The sequence below is a fragment of the Poecilia latipinna genome, unplaced genomic scaffold (assembly GCF_001443285.1).
Source record: "Poecilia latipinna isolate Pla-1442-1.1 unplaced genomic scaffold, P_latipinna-1.0 Scaffold1304, whole genome shotgun sequence".
Lineage (NCBI taxonomy): Eukaryota > Metazoa > Chordata > Actinopteri > Cyprinodontiformes > Poeciliidae > Poecilia > Poecilia latipinna.
In genome coordinates this window covers 147,845-167,043 of record NW_015113920.1, presented here as the reverse complement: position 1 = coordinate 167,043, position 19,199 = coordinate 147,845, and the positions used below count along the sequence as shown (strand labels likewise).

At 39.0% G+C, this 19,199-nt stretch overlaps 1 protein-coding gene across 1 annotated transcript in view; it reads right to left on the bottom strand.

The window, feature by feature from the left end:
• The window catches only part of LOC106961463 (nesprin-1-like), a gene marked incomplete at its 3' end in the record, with an annotated part of 45,810 nt that overhangs the window by 16,598 nt on the left and 10,013 nt on the right, over nt 1-19,199 (bottom strand). The window contains exons 4-35 of the mRNA XM_015055214.1: nt 18,307-18,390; nt 16,754-16,774; nt 16,191-16,283; nt 15,404-15,582; nt 15,077-15,273; nt 14,373-14,482; nt 13,833-13,883; nt 13,653-13,685; nt 13,268-13,375; nt 13,043-13,180; nt 12,017-12,181; nt 11,803-11,915; nt 11,552-11,720; nt 11,371-11,467; nt 11,257-11,277; nt 9,866-10,068; nt 9,580-9,744; nt 9,341-9,493; nt 9,100-9,243; nt 8,156-8,323; nt 7,909-8,067; nt 7,670-7,834; nt 5,495-5,629; nt 5,094-5,252; nt 4,362-4,570; nt 3,770-3,878; nt 3,474-3,638; nt 2,338-2,505; nt 2,064-2,240; nt 900-1,040; nt 624-784; nt 330-480 (exon numbers count right to left, since the gene is read on the bottom strand). Coding sequence (XP_014910700.1) covers nt 330-480; nt 624-784; nt 900-1,040; nt 2,064-2,240; nt 2,338-2,505; nt 3,474-3,638; nt 3,770-3,878; nt 4,362-4,570; nt 5,094-5,252; nt 5,495-5,629; nt 7,670-7,834; nt 7,909-8,067; nt 8,156-8,323; nt 9,100-9,243; nt 9,341-9,493; nt 9,580-9,744; nt 9,866-10,068; nt 11,257-11,277; nt 11,371-11,467; nt 11,552-11,720; nt 11,803-11,915; nt 12,017-12,181; nt 13,043-13,180; nt 13,268-13,375; nt 13,653-13,685; nt 13,833-13,883; nt 14,373-14,482; nt 15,077-15,273; nt 15,404-15,582; nt 16,191-16,283; nt 16,754-16,774; nt 18,307-18,390 — 4,311 coding nt within the window. The remainder of the gene's footprint in view (nt 1-329; nt 481-623; nt 785-899; nt 1,041-2,063; nt 2,241-2,337; nt 2,506-3,473; nt 3,639-3,769; nt 3,879-4,361; nt 4,571-5,093; nt 5,253-5,494; nt 5,630-7,669; nt 7,835-7,908; nt 8,068-8,155; nt 8,324-9,099; nt 9,244-9,340; nt 9,494-9,579; nt 9,745-9,865; nt 10,069-11,256; nt 11,278-11,370; nt 11,468-11,551; nt 11,721-11,802; nt 11,916-12,016; nt 12,182-13,042; nt 13,181-13,267; nt 13,376-13,652; nt 13,686-13,832; nt 13,884-14,372; nt 14,483-15,076; nt 15,274-15,403; nt 15,583-16,190; nt 16,284-16,753; nt 16,775-18,306; nt 18,391-19,199) is intronic.

Sequence of the window (19,199 nt, the reverse complement as noted above, 5' to 3'; positions counted from 1 at the left end):
CGATACTTTTCCTTCCACTTCATACTTATGCACCACTTTGTGTTGGTTTGTCACATGAGATTTACAAAAAAAAAAGCCATTGCAGTTTGTGGTTGTTACAAGGCAAAATGTGCAAATGTTCAACAGCTTTGAAGACTTTTCAAGGTTGGAAATCCCAGAAACAGCAGCGGGTTCCTCCCCTCTTCTGGGTTTGAGACGAATACTGATGTACAGCACAGACAGTCTACCAACACATGACCAATGTGTGCTTTAAACCTCATTGATTTCTCATCAAAGTGCCATTTCTGTGGCTCAAAAGAGCTGTAGCTTAATGTTTAACCATATTTTACCTTAAGTGCTTTGATCTGCTCCTCAAGAGACAAATTAGATGATTTTATTACATCTAGCTGTTTCTCCTTTTCAGATATCCACGAAGAAAACGATTCAAATCCGGCTCTAAATCGATCCCACTGACTTTTCATCTCTTCCAGGCTCTTGACCCTAGGAGAAAACAAACTGATGTAAGCTGCAAAGAAACAAATAGTGCCTGGAATATATTTGAAAGAGCATGTGTAAATCATTGAGACTATCCCAATTAAAAATTATTATAATGCATTATTAATACAAGAAGTCTATAAACTTACTCTTTCTTCAGGCCGGTGTCTACTTTGTCCACCTGCTCGCTGAGCGAACGAGCTTGTTGCAGAAGCAGAGATTTGTTTTTTGGACCAAGTTGTATTTCTGTCGCTCTCTTCAACAAGGTGTTCATGTGTAAGACCTCCGCTTCGCACTGCTTCAGCATCACCTGTTCACAACACGGCACGATTTGCATTGCTTCCAGAGAATCCTCCAAAGTTTCCCTCGTATTGTGAGGAAAAATTCTCAGCGGATTGTTTTAGCTTTTTACTAAATGTACTCACGTTTGCTTGGTCCAGCTCAACGGCGAGGCTCTCTGGGCTGCTGAAATTCAGATCTCTGTCTATTGTGGAGCGGGCTTTGTTGACAAACTCGTTCACTGCTTCCTGCTGACTGTCAAACTCCTGCCAAGCAGCCAGAGTGACCTGAAACACACCAAATTCAACCTCATATAGAAGTATCCACAATGATTGAAAAAACTAAAATATTAATTTTTAAATGATCAGTGAAAAGTAGTAGTAGTAGTAAGGTGTGCGCTATGTGTGTTATCTCAGAGTTGTGACTCCTAATCCTTGGCTTCCTGGTCGTAATGTGGCGTTACGCTTTGGCTTCAGCGTCTAAAAACTCAGAATCTTTTTAAATAGATCTTGACTCTTTTTTTTTTTTTCTAATTTCAGTTATCAAAAAAGGGAGACAGAAATCAATCAAAACAAAATCTGAAAGTTGTATCAGTTATCAGTCATATTTGTTATCAAGATAGAGCGTTGAATGCTACTTATACCTTTATCAAAGGAAAAACTTTTCATAGTCTGAGATGCTGACCAGCTTTCTGTATTTTTCAACTGGTAAATGGACAAATTTCTTTCAGCGATGTCTCTGAGGTTGGAAAGCCTCCCTTCAGCTTTTTCCACAGACTCAGATTCAACTCTGAACTCTGGCTGGACCGCTCCAAAATGTTTATATTACTTACAGTCAAAAGGAGAAGGTTGGTAAAATATAAAAGAAAACTTCAAACATAAATCTGCCTGAAGCATGGAATAAGTTGTTGGCAATAAAATCCTTTTTCTGTGTGAGGCTGCATTTTTTTTTTTTTTTTTTTTTTTTTTTTACAGACTAAGCTAAATAAATGAAAACAAACTGGGGGTTTTTTGCAGCTTGAAACTGTCAAAGCATATATTATCCCTAAAAGAAATGGGTAAAAAAGAGGGAATTAAGAAATCTGTTATTTATTAACTAAAGCTGAAAAATGTGGTTGGATTGTAACTGTAACAATAACAGAAAAATGACACATTTCTGTGTCATTTTTAAAAGTGATTTTGATTTATAAGAATTATTCCTCTATTAAAATGATCAAACATATCTATTGGAATCTAATAATCGTTGTGTGAAAGGTAGCTTTTATGAAAGTTAAAATAATACTAAATGTTTAAATAATCTCTCCTGCTCACCTCCAGGTTTTGCTCCTGCGAGTCCATACTCTGCTCCATTTTGCTCACTGTGTTTTCTAAGCTCTGCATGTCCTGCTGCAGAGTCTCTCCCAGCCCCTCCTCAGACTGGAGCTGCTGACCTCTGGTGATCAGCTGCTGGACGTCCTTCCTTTTCAGCTTTAGGCGCTTTAACTGTTGCTGCGGATGGCCGAGTACATTCACATAATGAAGCTGATTTCATTAAACGGGAACACAATAAATAAATAAAGAAAAGATTCAATCTGTCATGCAACACCTGATGAACAAGCAGAAGTTGTTGGGCTTCTCTGGAAGTAGGACAGTCCAGGATTTTGGTCGCCTCGGCCTGTGCTTCTTTCTGCCCTTGAACCAGGTCATCCAAGGTCGTCTGTACTTCCTCTCTGAACTGCACACAGTCCCCCACTGCAAGCACCATCTTCTCAGCCTTGCAAAAAAATAAGAGAAAAATAAAAGATGGTGCCTTAAACCACTGTTTACGGTCAAAAAATCTGACGAGAAGACGTTGATGCCATTTTAGGAAACATGGAAAACATAAGAGTCAGATATTACTGCATTTATGACACTAGTTGTGATTATTATCCATTTTTTCCTCACTCATTATTTTTTACCATCTCAGTCTCCCCATTACTCTTCACTCGGTGTGTTTGTATTTTTTCATATCAGTGAATATTAGATCTTCTTCCTCTCTGATGAGTCCAGGACTCTTTTCACCACAACAAGCTTCAGGACTTCTTTATTTGAGCTTACGCACATTGTTTAAAGAAGTAATCTTAAATTCTCCATTTGTTATTATGACACTGATGTATGCATATTACACTTGAGCTCTCACAGAATTATATGTAGTGTTTTATTTTATTCTATATATCACAGTATACAACACATTTTACATGCTAATTTCATTTTGGGACACTATTTTAATGAATCTATTAATTGGGCAAATTCAACTACTTTTACAAAACTAAAACTTAGGACTTATCTGAAATTTCAAGCACCAAAATTCTTTCATAACATTGATGTTCAAATTTCACCAATGTGCTCCTCATGTCTGCAATCTTTGTTTCATATTATGCTCTAACTTTTACATTTTTTTAAACCACCTCTGGATGTACAGATCTGATTATTTGTTAAAAGAAATTTAAATAAACATGATGTCATGGTAAGAAAAAGTTAGTTTAATGCTTGGAACCGATCATAATAGTCCACTAAATAAGCAGCCCTTTGCCTGCGCAGTATAGTGCAAACTGGTATAGCAATTGTAATTCAATACACTGTGCAGCTATAATCATATTCTCCACATGTTCCTCCAAAAATGAGGTCACGGCCTTCAGCAACGGAGAGGAAATTGGACCTAAACGTCTCAGAGGTCTTCTTAAAAACACGCGAGTGACTTACCTCAAAGAGAGAGGCAAGGAGACCTTTAAAATCAGCAGAGAGCTTGCTCAGAGTGCTTCCCTGCCTTTGGGCATCACTGTCAGCACAGATTTCGATTAATACAGCCATACGGGCTTTCAGCCAAGCAAGGTTCCCCTCCTGGAGCTCTGCATCATTTCTCAGCTCCTGGAAACAAAAGCAAAAGTTGATGGAACTAACAAGAAAGTGTCTCGTCTCCTCAGGAGTGACACTGAGAAGTGGGCATTACGCTGCAAACGACAAACCGTGAAAGAAGCATGGCGAAGAATGTGACTCACCGTTATGGTCGTTTTCACCTGGTTGTACTTTCTGGGGTCGCTGGCTCGGTTCCTCAGCAGCCTCAGCTGACTTTCTTTGGATATAAGCCAACACGAGAGTTCAGCGTACCTGTTCAGCAACATGAAAGGGAATAAAGAAACCAATCAGAAAAGGGGGGAACGTATAAAAGCTTTATGTGCATTTTCGCTTATATATTTAAAAAAACAAAACTCTATCATCAAGAAGCTGTGAGACATATTTCTCACAAAGAAATATATACATATATGTTTTTAAATATATTATATTTAGGATTAGAAGTGAGTATCACTTCAGTATCAGGCTAATTATACTTTTCAATAATGCAGGTTTACTGTTTTTAATTGGGCAAAAATATTCATACTAACACACTGAAAATACAGCTGCGTCTGTAAAAAGCAGCAGAAGAACATAAATTACTTGAGGTATGTAAAAAACGCACAGTCACTCATGCTGTTGAAACATTTCTAGTTTATAGATTTTCATCAAAAGGAAGAGAAAAACTTCAACCTGCTTCTTTTCTCGTATCAGCTTAACTCGTCTCACAAAATGAATATTTTGTTGAAAATACTGCACCTTGCATCATATTCTTTCCATTTATCTTGGTGCTGCATTAACTTCTGATGAGTATTCCCAATTTCCTCCTGAACCTCGGCGAAGTCCCTTCTTGCTGTTTCCAGGATCTGGTGAGCCGGGTCGGCCTCCGGCAGCTTTTGGCAGAGTTCCTCCATCAACTGTAGCCGTTTCTCACAGATGGACTGAGGGCCCTTCTCCCTAAAAAACACCTAAAAAAAAACGGCATATTTCACAGCAGAACATGTCAGAACAACACACTGACCCAGGAAAATCTGTCACATTAAAACCATAAACTTCAATGTTATATCATGTACAATTGTTGCCCAGTTGTGAAGTATGAGAAAAAAAAAGGATACATCATTCTCAGCATTTTTTTTTTACAAACAAGTCTAAATTTATGGCTAAATGTGAACCATGATATGCCAAGAAAACCCAAGAAGGAGCCATCTTGATGTCTGAATGTGGGTTCGCCTCACATCAACCCCAAGCTGACTACCAGATCGGTGTATGAATGTCTGCATGTTTGTGAGTTCCAGGCACTGAAAGTATGAACCAGGGTGGCCTGAATACAAATGGCTTTCTCCTTTCACTTTAAAAGTAAGCAACAAAGCGAAAGTGTTGGTCTGTCACATGAAAATCTCAATGAAAACTTTGACGTTTGTGTTTCTGCAGGGCACTGTCATCTTTTTCCCACTGGAATAAGCACCACATGTTGACTAGTGCTGTGCTCACCCTGTGCTCCTTGATGAGCCTCTCACTCCCCATGTTGGCCAGGTGCCGGTTCTCCCTGGTCAGCTCTGCCTGGCACTCCTGCAGCGACGCCATCAGCTTGCTCCTCTCGCCCTCCACCTTCAGGTGCAGGAGATGAAACGGGGCGTCCGTCTGAATGTCCTGAGGAAAGAGGACGACGCTCATGAAGTCTGCGCTCATATTTATAACAGAAAATGGTTTCAAGTCACTTTCTCACAGCTGAGGTGTTGGAGAAACACAAACTCTAAAATTATATTTGACTACGTGTTATGACAGAACTATAACAGAGAAGTGAGTATTTAAAATATCTTTGCGAAGTAAAACTGCATCTTTAAGATACCAATATTTATTATTACAAATTATATGGATTAATTTCAACCAACCTTCCAGTGTTTGTGGAGCTTTCTAACCGTTTCCTGCAGCGACTGCTGCTCCTGCTCGGGTAAAATGTCTGTCAGCTCATCACAAGCCTTAAGGAATGAATTTAAAATCCGCTGGTCGAGCTGTCCGAAGAACTCCTGCAAACAACACCGGGATATTTTTCAGGGTTCACATCCCATCTGAGAGACAGCAGGCCTATTAAACATGTATGTGTATGAACCTGGTCACCGGGTCACAAAACACACGTTTCCTTTTTAGTTCAGTCATGTAATTTTTTTGGTAAATATGCTGAAAGTTGCAGTGTAACTTGTAAATGAAGTTAAATTTAACTTTAAAATTAGAAACCTATTTATTTTACGATGTTGCAGTTATTAAAAGACAGTCTGGTCTTAAAAGGTGAGAGGTAAAATTAAGATTTTTCTTCTGAATGCATCTCATTGAATGAAACTTACATAAGCATATAATTAATATGTTTCTCTTTGGCCTGTTTAATACAGGAGTCTGCAACTCTTAATAACTTTCACTAAAAATAATAAAGAACTAACTAATGTTTTTAAACCTAAGGTAGATATAGTAAATGCAATTTTAACAGTTCTTCAAGGGTTTTTCATGGAATAATTTCTTTGAAATATGGACTAAAACTGAACCTGTATGCTAAAAAACAGAAAACAAAATTATTTTAAAATATGGGTTGACAGAGCAGAGTAGAGTACTGAGGTGGATAGCACATGACTCAGATTTTAAACCTAATGTAACAGACAAAACATTTAGTAAATGGGAAAAGGGCCCAAAGATATTCTGGGAGATGGTTAAGAAAAATACTATACAAAGCTTTGAAGAAATAAAGAATAAATATAAATTAAACAACAAGGATCTCTACAGGTACTTACAATTGAGGCACTATACGGAGGAACTACTAAATGGATAAATTTAATTGAGTTTGAATCTGGTATAATTAAGATGTTTATTTCAGCAAATGAATCAAACTTGGGGAAGAAAGTAATTTCAAAACTGTACACAGGATTGGAAAATTTGAAGAAAAGTAATACAGCATACATAAAAGCAAGATGGGAAAAAGATGCTAATTGTGGGCTTTTGCAGGAGAACTGGGAGGAGATATTTCAGTACGCCAGCACAAAGAAAACACCAAGATACAAAATGCTGGAGGCAGTGCGGAAAAGACAGAGCGGGTCACTTCCATGTGTTTTGGGATTGTGCCTACATGGTACCCTATTGGCAGGACGTAAAGAATTGTTTGGCGAAGGTACTGGGGGTGAATATTCCACTTACATTTGAGGATCTGTACATGGGAAGAGGGATGGAAAGCTTCACAAGAGCAGGCGATAGATATATGTACAGGATTATGTTGGTAGCAAGCAAAAAAGCCATTACTAGGAAATGGCTGAAGACAGAAGCTCCTAAAAGGGAAGATTGGGTTGATGTAATGCATAATATTTATTTTATGGAAAGGCTGACTTTTTCCATCAGATTAGAATCTGGAAAATTTAAGAATTATTGGAAAAATTGGCAGGGTTTTACTTCACCATGGAGATTAGACTTTATTGATTAATAGTGTGGTAACGGGAACCCTTATAGAGCTATAGATTGTAAATAGTTGGCTTACAGTTTGTTTCTGATGAGAAGAGAGTTAAAATTGTGATGACTCAGAAGAGAAGAACAGAAAAAAAAACTGGATGATCTTTTTGTTTGTTACAAGTGAATGGATAGATTGGATATCATCTAGACTAGCAAAGTTGCTATGTCCAAGGCAGGTACAGATTATATGTGCAGCTTTTCTTGAATGATATGTATGGAACATTTGGAAAAAGAAAATAGTGTAAAGTCTGTATGTACACTTGCACGGAAAAATTGTCAATAAAAATGTGCAAACTAAAAAAAAAACCCATAGAAAACACACAGAGTAATGTTTTAGTGACTGATGATGAATCCATGTCGGTTCCTCCCTGAATCGGCTTTGCTTTAAAATTTGTAAAAGAGAAAATTGGAATTATTTAAATTTGTCTTCGTGGCTCAAATTTGTTCAAAACTGGAGATCAAAAGTCAGCCGCACATTTCTGATTGGTGCACTTGTTGTAATTGTGTCGTTAAATTAAAAAAAAATACACTGAACCAATTAATTTGATTAAAGACACTTCAATCTGTAAAAATAGCCCTACGGTGTGTTTCTTCAGCAGCTCCTCAGGGTTGCCTCTTTCCGTCAGACAGCTCTGTGCCATTTTCAGAACCTTTTCCAGCTCCACTCGTGACTCGTCAAACCTCTTCATCAGGCTGCTGTTTGCCTCCACGTGCTTTCGCCATTCTGTAGATTCCTTAATCATGTTCTGCAGGCGATCAAACGAGTCATTACTTCCCTGCCAAGGCATTAAATGAAGCCGTCTTTGATTATTAAGGTTACCTGTGACGAAGTCTGCAGGTCTGCCACTCGTTTCTGCAGCAGACTCATGTCCATGTGCTGGAGCGTTTTACTGGTGCTCATCACTTTTTGGATGGTTTGGTGGTTTCTTTCTATTACCGTCAGGCACTTCTTACAGCTGTGTGTGAAGGTTGCCAGCTCCTATTTAAATGTATATAAATAAAACCAGACAATTAAGAAATTTTATTTGACATTTCAATCCCTCTGCATGACATTTATGAACAGTTACCTGGCATTTCTGCTTAAAATCTACTGGTCCCTCAGAGTCGGTGGTGCTGGTGATACGACTGGCCTTCTCCAGAGCCTGGTAGAAGCCGGTGATGTTCCTCTCCATTTCCTCCAGTGGAGGTAAGAGAGACTGAGACTCCCTAAGCAGAGGCAGACATCTCTCCCTAACCTGACCGGAGAAAAGGCACGTGGAAAAAAACATAAACACGACATGTTATTTAGAGGAAACATCATTTAAGATGTATAGATCTTAAATGTATAGATCCACACCCCTTCATTTAACAACCACAAATACAATAAATTCTTAATTTATTGAGAATTTATGTGACAAGCCGACAAGCCGACGAGCCAACGTAAAGAAGAGCAAGAGGTCCGTGGTAACTCTGGAGGAGCTGGAGAGATCAACAGTTCAGGTAGGAAAAGCTCCTAGAAGGGCAATTAGCAATACACCCCACATGTCTGGCTTTTATGGAAGAGAAGGAAGAAGAGAGCCATTGTTGAGACGTTTTGGCTAACATGACGTGCAGAAGAAAACTAACATAACTTCCCACCTCCACCTGATAGAGCTTGAGTAATTTTGCAGAGGAACAGGCAAACATTTCAGTCCTATAAAGCTGGCACTGAAAATTTTTATTTTTCCCTTTACTCCACAATTATGAACTACTTTGTGTTTGTTACATCAAACGTCAATGAAATACATCAAAGTTTGTGTTTTCAACAAAAAAAAAAAGGCCAGGGAACACTCTTTGTTTATTAGCACAAAACAATGACTTGTGTCCACGAAGCAGAAGAAGGCACAAAAACAGAAATGTGTGAAAAGTTGTTGAACCCAAATAATTAAGAAATCCTAGCAGATTATATTGGCTCTAGGATTAGGAGATCGTAATTTAACAATCTTTTATCATTTTATTGCAAAACAGCACATGCTGTTGTACACACACTCACTTTACTGAGCTGCTCTTTGATCAAAGCCATCACAGCCATCATTTGAGAAATCTCCTCTTGCGGAGTGTCTTTGGTCAACAGCTGAGCTGTGCGGCTTGCTGCCTTGGAGGCCGCTTCCATCGCTGGCACTTTGTGCTTGATTTCCTGTCCCAAATTAAAAAAAAAAAAGTCAAGTAGCGACATACAGAAAAGAAAAAGACACAGCACAGGTGTAAACTGAGAGTGAAGGTGATGGTCAAACCTCGACGTCTTGAACGAAGGCTCTGACGTTGAGGAAAGACACTTGAACAGGAGCGGTCATCTTCTCATTGGTGGCATCCATGAACATCTTTAAGGTATTAATCCCGTCTTGATAGTCTTGCCTCAGTTTATCCACCTCATCTGCTCTTGCATACTGAAAATGACAGAGGGAAGGCAAAACACGTCACGCTTTCTGTATGACTTAATAAATCTGCGTCTGCTTGGTAACATCAAACTTACATGTTTGACTTTGACAAATAGCTCTCTCCATCTCCCATTCAGCAGAAGAAGCTGCTGCTTTAGATCTCGAGAGACGGTTTCGTCACATGTTTCAATGAGAAAATTCCCAGCGTCGTTCATGTCCATGTGCTGCTGGATCCAGTGAGAGAGATTTCTGAAAAAATCCTGACAGGGAAAAGAAGAACTAAAACAGGGCCTGACGACACGAGACAATCTGAGATCAGAATAAATTTATTTAAATGCAACGTTCCCTGTTGTCGCCACTCAAGCTTCTGAATGTACTTACACGCTTGGCGCCCTCCGACCTGTTGAGCATTTGCTCGGCGTCCTCCAGCCAGGCCTGCAGTGATGCCACGGTGCTGCTGTATTTCTCCCAGTTACAGATCACCTCTTCCAGCATGCTGCGAACACTTCGGACCTCCAGCGCCAAGTTCTTCCACTGAGCCGTCGTTTCAGTCAGGAATTTGCTCACGCCCTCTGCTTCATCGACTGGAAATGAAAGCGGCTCACTTTAGCATAAGTTTATAGGGTTCCTATTTACTGTTACTATCTTGCAAAAGTATTAGTACTAGTGCTAACTAGTACTTCCTGAACATTTTCACATTATGTGATAATACAACCACAAACTTCAATATATTTTACAGGGATTTTATGTGATAGACCAACACACGGTGTAGTTGTAAGAATGAAAAAAAAACAATAAAAGTTGTTTCTTTTAACAAATAAAAAGTATTACTTTTGCTACAGTGTAGTCATTGGTGGTGTGTCTGTAGCAGCTTGTTTTTATCCAGAGGATAAAATTTCTGCATGTTCTTCTATGCTAAATAGCTGAAGCTCAATATGGTTGAATGGAGAGTGTCTGTAAACATCGATATTAAAGTCTTTCCGAAGATTGTCAATAAATTGTGGACTATGCCTGCACCACTCCCACCTCCCAGCATGATGCTGCCACCACCATGTTCAACTAATGCACCAGTTCTGCATTAGTTTTCCACTGCACAGGGAGTTTTACATGTAGGACATGAAGAACGTTAATTTTATGCTTAGGATATTATTATATAAGCTTGTCTTGATTTAAACTTCTCCAGAACTTTCTCCCTGGCCTGTATGCTGATGATGCCTGCAAGAAACCTCACAAGTTTCTTACACGCATGTGTTTCCATAAACAGATAGATTATGGAAATACATGCATGCTAACTCAATTAGGTCACTTTTGTTTGCACTAGATTTTATTTACATTTAAGAGGACTGAATCTAAATTCTAGCTGCTTTTTCAGGATTTTCAAGGCTAAAAAAAAATTCAAAGCCATTTATCATTTTCCTTCAGTTTCACCATTACACATTGGTTTGTGTTGGTCTGTTACAAAAAAATCCCAACAAAATACAGTGAGGTTCCAGGTTGTGATGCGGGTTCAGGTGGTATGAATACTGTGGCGAGGCTCTGTAACATACTGCAAATGATTCTGCATGTTGATCCTTTTGTACGTTGCAGTGTGTTAGGACTGTTAAACATGCTAAAATACCATTGCAACTACAGTTACTCCCTCATGCATAATGCACCATGACCTTTTTAGTTTTTGGAAGCAAAAGATGGTTGAAGCCAAAAACAGACCGAGAGTTACAGAAAGGAATGGAAACAGGCACGTTTTATTTCCCAAACATCGTTTCCGGACTTACCTTTGTTACAGGTTTTAGTCCCTGTAACATAAAATTGATAGACCAAACAAATGCTCAGTTTATGTATCCCAGTATATCGCAGTATGCAGTAAGATAAATGAATTAGAATCTTACTTGAGCTGTCAGACTTCACATAAACCTCTGCAGCTTGTTTCAGGGCTGTGAAGATGATCTCATACTGGTCAAAAAACCTGTGGCCTTCAACAAAACTCTACAACAGAAACAGGAAAACGATTTGTCACACAAACTGATTCGCTCTAACAGAACACATCCGGTGTAAATAATTTCGACTCACAAGGTAGCTTTGCAGCAGGAGCTCGACTGACTCCCGTCGGCCATATTTTATAATCCAGGACTTGAGCTTAGCCTCCGCCAGCACCAGAAACGCCATCAGTCTGTACTTTATTTCCCAGAATTCCAGCTTTATCAAGTGAGAGTGTGATGAAGTTGACACAAAGTTGAACCTGAATATTAAAGAGACATCAAAGACCGTGTCGTTTGCTGCAACAGTTGCATGACTAGAGGGAAAAGGAAACGGCGCCACACCTTTCTGCCATGTCCTGGAGCTGCTCGGGCGGCACTGGCACCCCGTTCACTGATCTGTCCTTGTGGATCTGCGTGAAAGTCTGTCTGTGGGACTCCAGGCTTTTCAATACTTCCTGCAACACAAAGACAATTATAGTTAGTGAGACAATTATAGTCTCACTAACGTTTAATCTAATTAAAAATGCCAACATTGATGGGTGCGCAGACACTTTACCTTGTGCTGCTCCAGTTTTCTGTGCAGAACGTTGGCGGTTTCTTCGTGAACATGTTGGAGGGGGATGTCCTCTCGCAGAGCCATCTCCGCTCTGTGAAGCCAGGCTCCAATCACGCCCAGCGGCCCGGGCAGAGACTTGTCCAGATGAATGTGCCAGTCCAACAGCTGCAATTGACACCCAGTGCAAAAAAAAAAAAAAAAAAAAAGATCAGACAGTGGAAGAAGCTGTTCTAAACACAGAGCTCCTGTATGTTCACAAGCAACCGCGCTGCAACAGCAGATTATTCCACTCTAAACAAGCTGCTAATGCTCAAAGAAGTGGAGTATCTAGTGAACAAAACGCTCTCTGTTCCCACACTCCCACTCCACAATAAACACACTCATTCAGCCCCTCGGCACACCGAACTTCACTGGAAGTGAGGAAACAAAGAGATTTCTTTTAATTGAAGAAAATAATAAATAGCCTGCTTTAAAGGGGACATATGCAAAATCCACTTTTTAAACGTAAATGTTTTTTTCTCCTGGTGCTGGATAGTTTGTATTCTTTTTGTCAGTCTGTTCATGTTTTCTCTATTTTCTATAGTATTTTTTTTGTCACAGCATTTGAGGTGGAACTGCTGAAAAAGTCATGACATTTTCAGATTCACAAAACAAAATCAGTTTTGTGAATCTCTCATGTTTGTTCCTCAGAGCAGTTTTGTAGTCCAGGTGTAGTTATGCCAAAGTTGCAAGTAAAGAAGTCAAAATGTTCAATTCCAGCCTGTACTAACCCACAGGATTCCTTACATGTTTTTTATTAATAAAAAAAAATGTTGTAATGAATTAGCCATTGTATCACATTAATGGGAATTCACATGAATGAGCAGAAATAGGTGGGAATAAAAATGGATTCAAGCTAAACTATTGAAGTTTGGGCTTTAAAGGAAAATGTAAATAAAAAAAATCAATAAAAACAAAAAACATAATTAGTCAGCATAACTTTTCCGCTCTATGTCCTATAAATGATGAAGAATGCAGTGTAATTACCCGGGCAGACAGGCGGTCCCAGGCCTGCTTGACCAGAGCTTGGTCCACTGACAGTTTGCCTTCCTTGTGAACAGGTTGGAGCAGCTGATCCGTTTGCTTCTTCTTCATTTCATACTGAACATGAAAGTTTTTAAATGCCTGCAAAACACAGAGACACAATTATTGCAACAACTTTTCCTCGTTCAGAACAGGTGGCGTTTTTTTTCCCTTCCTAATCAAACTCACCTGGTATTTGTCAGTGAGGCTTCCTTCTGTAGCCTGGGCTCGCAGCAAGTCTCTCTCCAGCTGATCCAAAAACACCTTCAGCTCTCTGAGCATCTTCCTCTCTTCCCTCTGTCACAGTCAAATGATAAGCTGCTCAGTTTAAGCTCAAACTTAATCCAAAACCCGTTTTTTTCCCTTAATTAACATGCAACCAGGACACTTAAATGAGATTTTAAGACAGGAATGTAAAGATAAGGTTAAAAAGTCTGCATTAAAATTAACAAGCCCTGCACACAGAAGCAAGATCTGCATTAAGAGAAACAGTTAATTTTAGAAACAGAAGTAGAAAAAGCAGAGATTTAAACAAACGGTACAGTAGAAAACTCAAGCATTTATTTGAACATACCTCAAGCATTTGCTCTATATCTTGAGGAACAAACTTTCCAGGAAAGCATCAAGAGAAATGCAAACACATCAGAAAGGCATAAGAACAGCAAGGAAACAGAAGTGAAATGGATGGAAACATGAGATGAGGGAACGGACACTCCGAACAGAAAGCATGCAGTACTCTGACCTGAACCCTCACCTGCAGTACTGACACTGACAATGCAAAAGTCGGAATAGAGCCGAGAAGCAGCTTGATGTACAAAAAAAAAAACAAAACAAAAACAAAAGTGGATGGGGAAAGAAAATCAAATAAGTCTGTGCTGATACAAAATAAAGCATAAAACTCAGCTGGCATCGATTTCTATTAGAGATGCACAGAGAAATCAAATGGTGACCAGAACCGGACCGGGACGTCTAGACATGTTCCAGCAAGCTCACTTTAGGAAAGGTCAGAAGATGCTACATCTGCTACAGATTTCTGATCAGTGCATTTCTAATACTTGTAATAACAGATCAAAGCTTTATTCTATCAAATGACAATTTGAATGAATAAAGTGGATTTCAGTGCATAGCCTCTCTAGAGGGTGTTTTTCTTTATCCATATATATTCAAATAACACAGGAGTTTTAGGCTTATTGACAGGAGACATGGAGTAAATGTTACTTCATGTCCTGAAATAAAAAATGTGCTTTGTACTGCATGACCCGGACTGAGAAAATTATAAACTTGACCAAAGTACCTCGTCCTGCTGTCCGTCACCCTCGGAGTGTTGGGGGTTTGGGTAATGCTTGAGAAACTGAGCCACGTAAGTCATGATGGACTTTTCATCCGGCTTGTCGACATCCACATCTACAGAGCAACACAAACATGATCTTAATAGCTGCTTTAATAAACCTTGAACAGCAGAAGAAAATCCAAGCCTTCAATAAAACTGAAGCGCAGAAGCAGGGACAAAATGCAACAAAGCTCTTACATCTGGTACCAGCGGAACAAAAGACGTTCCCTCCAGAGATTAAATCTACTGAGGCTGTCAGCTAATTATACATGTCTACTTTTATCCACACTGCTGGCCTGACACTACAAATCAGAGCCAGGCTCCTGCAGCCACATATTCTTATGCAGCTCTGTGTGTTTTAAAGCATCTCCAGTAAGTGAAGCTAGGACTGCAGAGTCACTGCAGGCTGCTTTCCTTCCCTTCACTCACAGTCTGCACGCTGGTAAAACTGAGTTTTAATCCTCTGGAAGGTGACATTGGCCTTCTTAGTATGAGGAACATTAATGTAAATCCGTCTGACAGAATTTCATATTATTTGTACTTCTGTCATATCTAAAAAAAACAAACAAAAAAAAAAAACGGTTGACCAGTGTTACCTGTTTAGAATAGTTAGCAATACTAAAAACCTTTAAGGCAAAAGCAAAAACAGAGAACAGAAACGAGGAGACCTTCAGGATCCAGCAGGCGAGGAATGCCCAGCTCGTTTTCTGCGAGAGCAAAAGCTTCCTCCAGATTCTCCCTGTTGTTCCTCCGCCGCACCACTTCCATATCCACCAGATCGGGCCTGATGGCGTGCACTACCGCTTGAAAAGCGACGCCGCTACGCCAGCTGGACCCAAAGTCCTTCACCTCGATTCCAAAATCCCTGAAAAACAAAACAGTGAGCAGCTCCGGCTTGCAGGACTTTTAAAACGCGAGTGAGCACAGAGCTGTTTGATAAATCAACTGGATTAACGTTTCTACTTTAAATCGGAAACCTCAAAAGTGTGACGTACTTGGCGGCTGTGCACTGCACCCATCTGAGCAGAGCCTTCTTAGCATTGCCCTGAAATTTGTTGGTGACCTTCCTCTTCATGGGAGGACTTCCTGTTTCACAGCTGGCTGTGCTGTCCACGGACGAGTTGCTGTTGGATAACGCCTGTAGAGCTGGCAGGTTGCTGGTTAACTCCTCAATCTGGTTGAGAAACAAACAAAAGAAGATAAGTGGGGACAAAATGTCAGTCTGCCTGACTGCTGATATCAGCTTCAGGTAAAGTTAGCTGCGCGCAAACGTCTTAGAGCCAATCAGTCTCAAGTTGTGGTACAAGTACAGTTGGTGGGATGCCTTTTGTATGCTGCCAAAGACGTTCAATGTTATTTAATTTAACTCATCAAATGGAGAGGCAGCTATTCGTTACTATTTTAACAGTTTGTTGGTGGGTTTTATGAATATATTCTGGCTCAACTGGCCCTTTGAGAAGATTTGTGATTTTAAAAATGAAAATGAGTTTGACAGCCTTGGTGTAGAGCCAATGAAAATATTTTTTTCTTAAAAGTTGGGTTGTTTTAAAATGCATGTCAGTATGTGGTGGTAGTTGGAAACATTCACTCCTTGGCGCAAAAGGTTTGAGGACTGCCACACATTGTGCGATTAATTGAAAATTGAAAAGGACTTGAACATCTCATGCTGTGGACTCAATATATTATAAGATCTTGATAGTCAATCCTGTCATACTTTAAGATTAAACAACCATTTGAACAAATTCTTTAGTCCTTTTTTGGGTCATCTTGATATAGAATTACCTGAAAGTAGAGGATGATGGTCCATATCAAACCGAGGACGATGGACGGCCTCCCATCGGCAATGTCAGTGGCATGGATGTTGACGAGTTTGATCTAAAACCAAAGCAAGAAAAAATGTCAACACCCTAATTTATTTTTAGACCGTTAGGGAGAGAAACCCAAAGTGTCTCACACATAATTTTTTCCTTAGTTTTCATTCAGACCAAAAACAACAATGAAAGTCATCAAAGTCAAGCCTTTGATGCAGATAAATAGTGTCATTGTCAGAGGCAGAAGCATGAGTGAGAAGACAACCAGATAAAAAGTCGACAGAAAAGCAGATGCACTACTGTGATTGCAAACGCTGCTCTGCAGAGCTGCGGCAACTTGCTGGATTTAAGTTTCTACACTCGAGCAGCTAAACTGCAGCCCAGAGCACGCGTCGGTCGGGTTCCACTCAAAATGCATAAAAATGCAGGCTATCAGAAACACTTGCAGCTCTCTCCCAAGTCTGGCAAAATACACATCATGCACTTCATGAAAGCATTGCGTGTGACGGCACAAGGTGTTCAACAGCAACTGACCGGTGATCCTCGGTACAGAGACTGAAAGCAAACGTGACGGGAGAGAGATCACAACAATTTAAGTTTCAGTCCTCAGGGAATGCATCGGAAAGTAGGACAGGAGATTTAGCGACGGGTTATGCAATGAAGAAATCCTGTCATGCCTCCATGAACAAAGTGAATGTTTTGCAGAAAGAGACACTATATGCTCACTGACAAATACGGAACTAAACGTCATGCTTTCCAGTGAGCCTTTCAATCATTCATCTAAATGTGTGCATGTTTGTTTTTTGTAGTGAGACATACAGTTGTGTGTTATTTTAACACAACAGAACAGAAGGAACAGCTTTAACCAAGGCACCGACAGTGAAATTGCCAACTGCTGCTTTCATCATCCTCTGTATTTGTCCAACTTTCTGTAACTACTTTACACGTTTCTGGGGGAAATAGACTCAAAGAGCTACTTTCCATTTAAGTAAAATGTTAAAAGAATTGACTAAGAGGAAGAATAAAATATTTAACAGGCTGTTTAAAAGGAACCTTTATGTTCTGTTACATCTTGAGACTACAATTTGTTAAACCTGCAAGACAGTGAGAGAGGGCAAGTCAACGGATAACAGGAAGGCTGAATGAAGTAAATCCTTTGGAGCTTTTAGCTTCTACCTGTTAGTAAACATGATGGATTTGGGAGCATTGCGAGCTTTTCTGAAATCTAAGTGTTAAGGGATCTATATTTTTAAGAAAATGCATCCAAAGACTGAGGTTTAAGTAATTTTAGCCACTAGTTGCTAAGAAATTGTGATTGATGCATCTTTAGTTAGTCAAGATATGGACATTAGTGTTTTGCTCTGGATATGAAGCATTCTACCTAAATGGTTGTGGGTTTTCTGCACTTAAAATGTTTTATTCCATATATTATTGTGACCAGAGTTTTTTTTTCTTCACATTTTACTGTTGCCTTAGCTAAATCAATAAAAACCTGACAAAGAAAAATAGGCATTATACTACAAATTAATTTAAATACTAATCAACAATAAATGTGTTTCAACTTTCAGCTAATTCACTCGAATTATCCGAGTGTGAATTATCTAAAAGATAATTAACTTTATCTGGATCTTTAATTATCAACATAATTAATAAAGTTAATTAGGTTGGGGTCACAATATTTAACCCCAACATGTTGTGGGTCAAATGTGTTGAAGTCCTGAGTCAATACTGGTTTAAAAACTACACTGACTCTTAGACTGAATAGCTGTTGGATAAACCTCAAACACACGTGAATAAAAATGATGATGTGAATTTATTAGATGTGTGAAGAATTACTCGAATTCAGTTAAAAATATAAGTAATTGCAAAGATGGTAAGATTTAGTTATATAAAAATGAATACAATCAAAATAAATAACCACACTTTCAATTTGTTAGTTAAAAAATGAAAAAAAAAATATTCAAAGTGCTGAATGAGGCTCTTTTTATTTCACATTTACAGTTCAGTTTCCTGCTTGCATCTTTAAGAGCTTTTATTGTCTTCCAGAAATACGGATAAAACATTAAACGCCATAATTTCATGCTAACCTTTCTGCCTTCGAGGAACTTGAGTGCAGTGCCGATGTTGGAAACCCAGTGAATCCTTTTCAGCTGGCGGCCTTGCTCACAGGGCTGAAGACAAAGAGGACAGAAATGTGAAATTAATACGCAAACCAAGGAAGCGTTGTTGTTCAGTTCAGTGTATTATGATCATAAGATTCAAATACACATGGCATAGAGACAGTTTAAATTAGCTTTTTTCACATAATGTCAGAGATAGTAACTTAAGTGGAGCTAGTCAATTTGGGATTTTATTTAAAGGCATAAAATGCTTATGGGATATGTCTGGGGATTTTAGCACATTTTTTTAACTTGTGAGAATGAATCATTGTGAGGAAAGAATAGTTAGGAATCATAGTTAATTTTTTTCTGAAATTAGATTTACTTTTGCAAAAAGCAAGTTAGTTCCAGGTGACCTTCCTGCTAAAATACCTAAATATAACACATCCAAGGTTTGGTAGAACCTAAGCCAGGTGTGAGAAGGGAAGATTTTTTATTGTGGGTCGGTATGTCAAGGCAGAAATGTGCTGTTTTCCAAAAAAAAAAATAAGGCGTAGTGTTTCTAACTTCTGTTTACAGAAACCCAGTGTTGGAGAATCAAACAACAATGCAAAAAAAATAAATAAATAAAAATAAAATAGAAGTATGAAAAACCCCAAAGATGTCTTATCATTTTACAGATACAAGAAGGTTTGGATATATGAAAACAAATTGGGTCAAACTGTTAGCGTGCCCTTGAGAGTGTAAGGATGTGTGTTTCTCCAGTCAGACAGATGAACAGTAAGATCAAAAAACATGTGGTAAGTGCTTCTCACAGCAGAGAAGATCAGAAAAAATTCTTGAAAGTGATTCCAAAATAGATAACTTTGTTCTTCAAGACA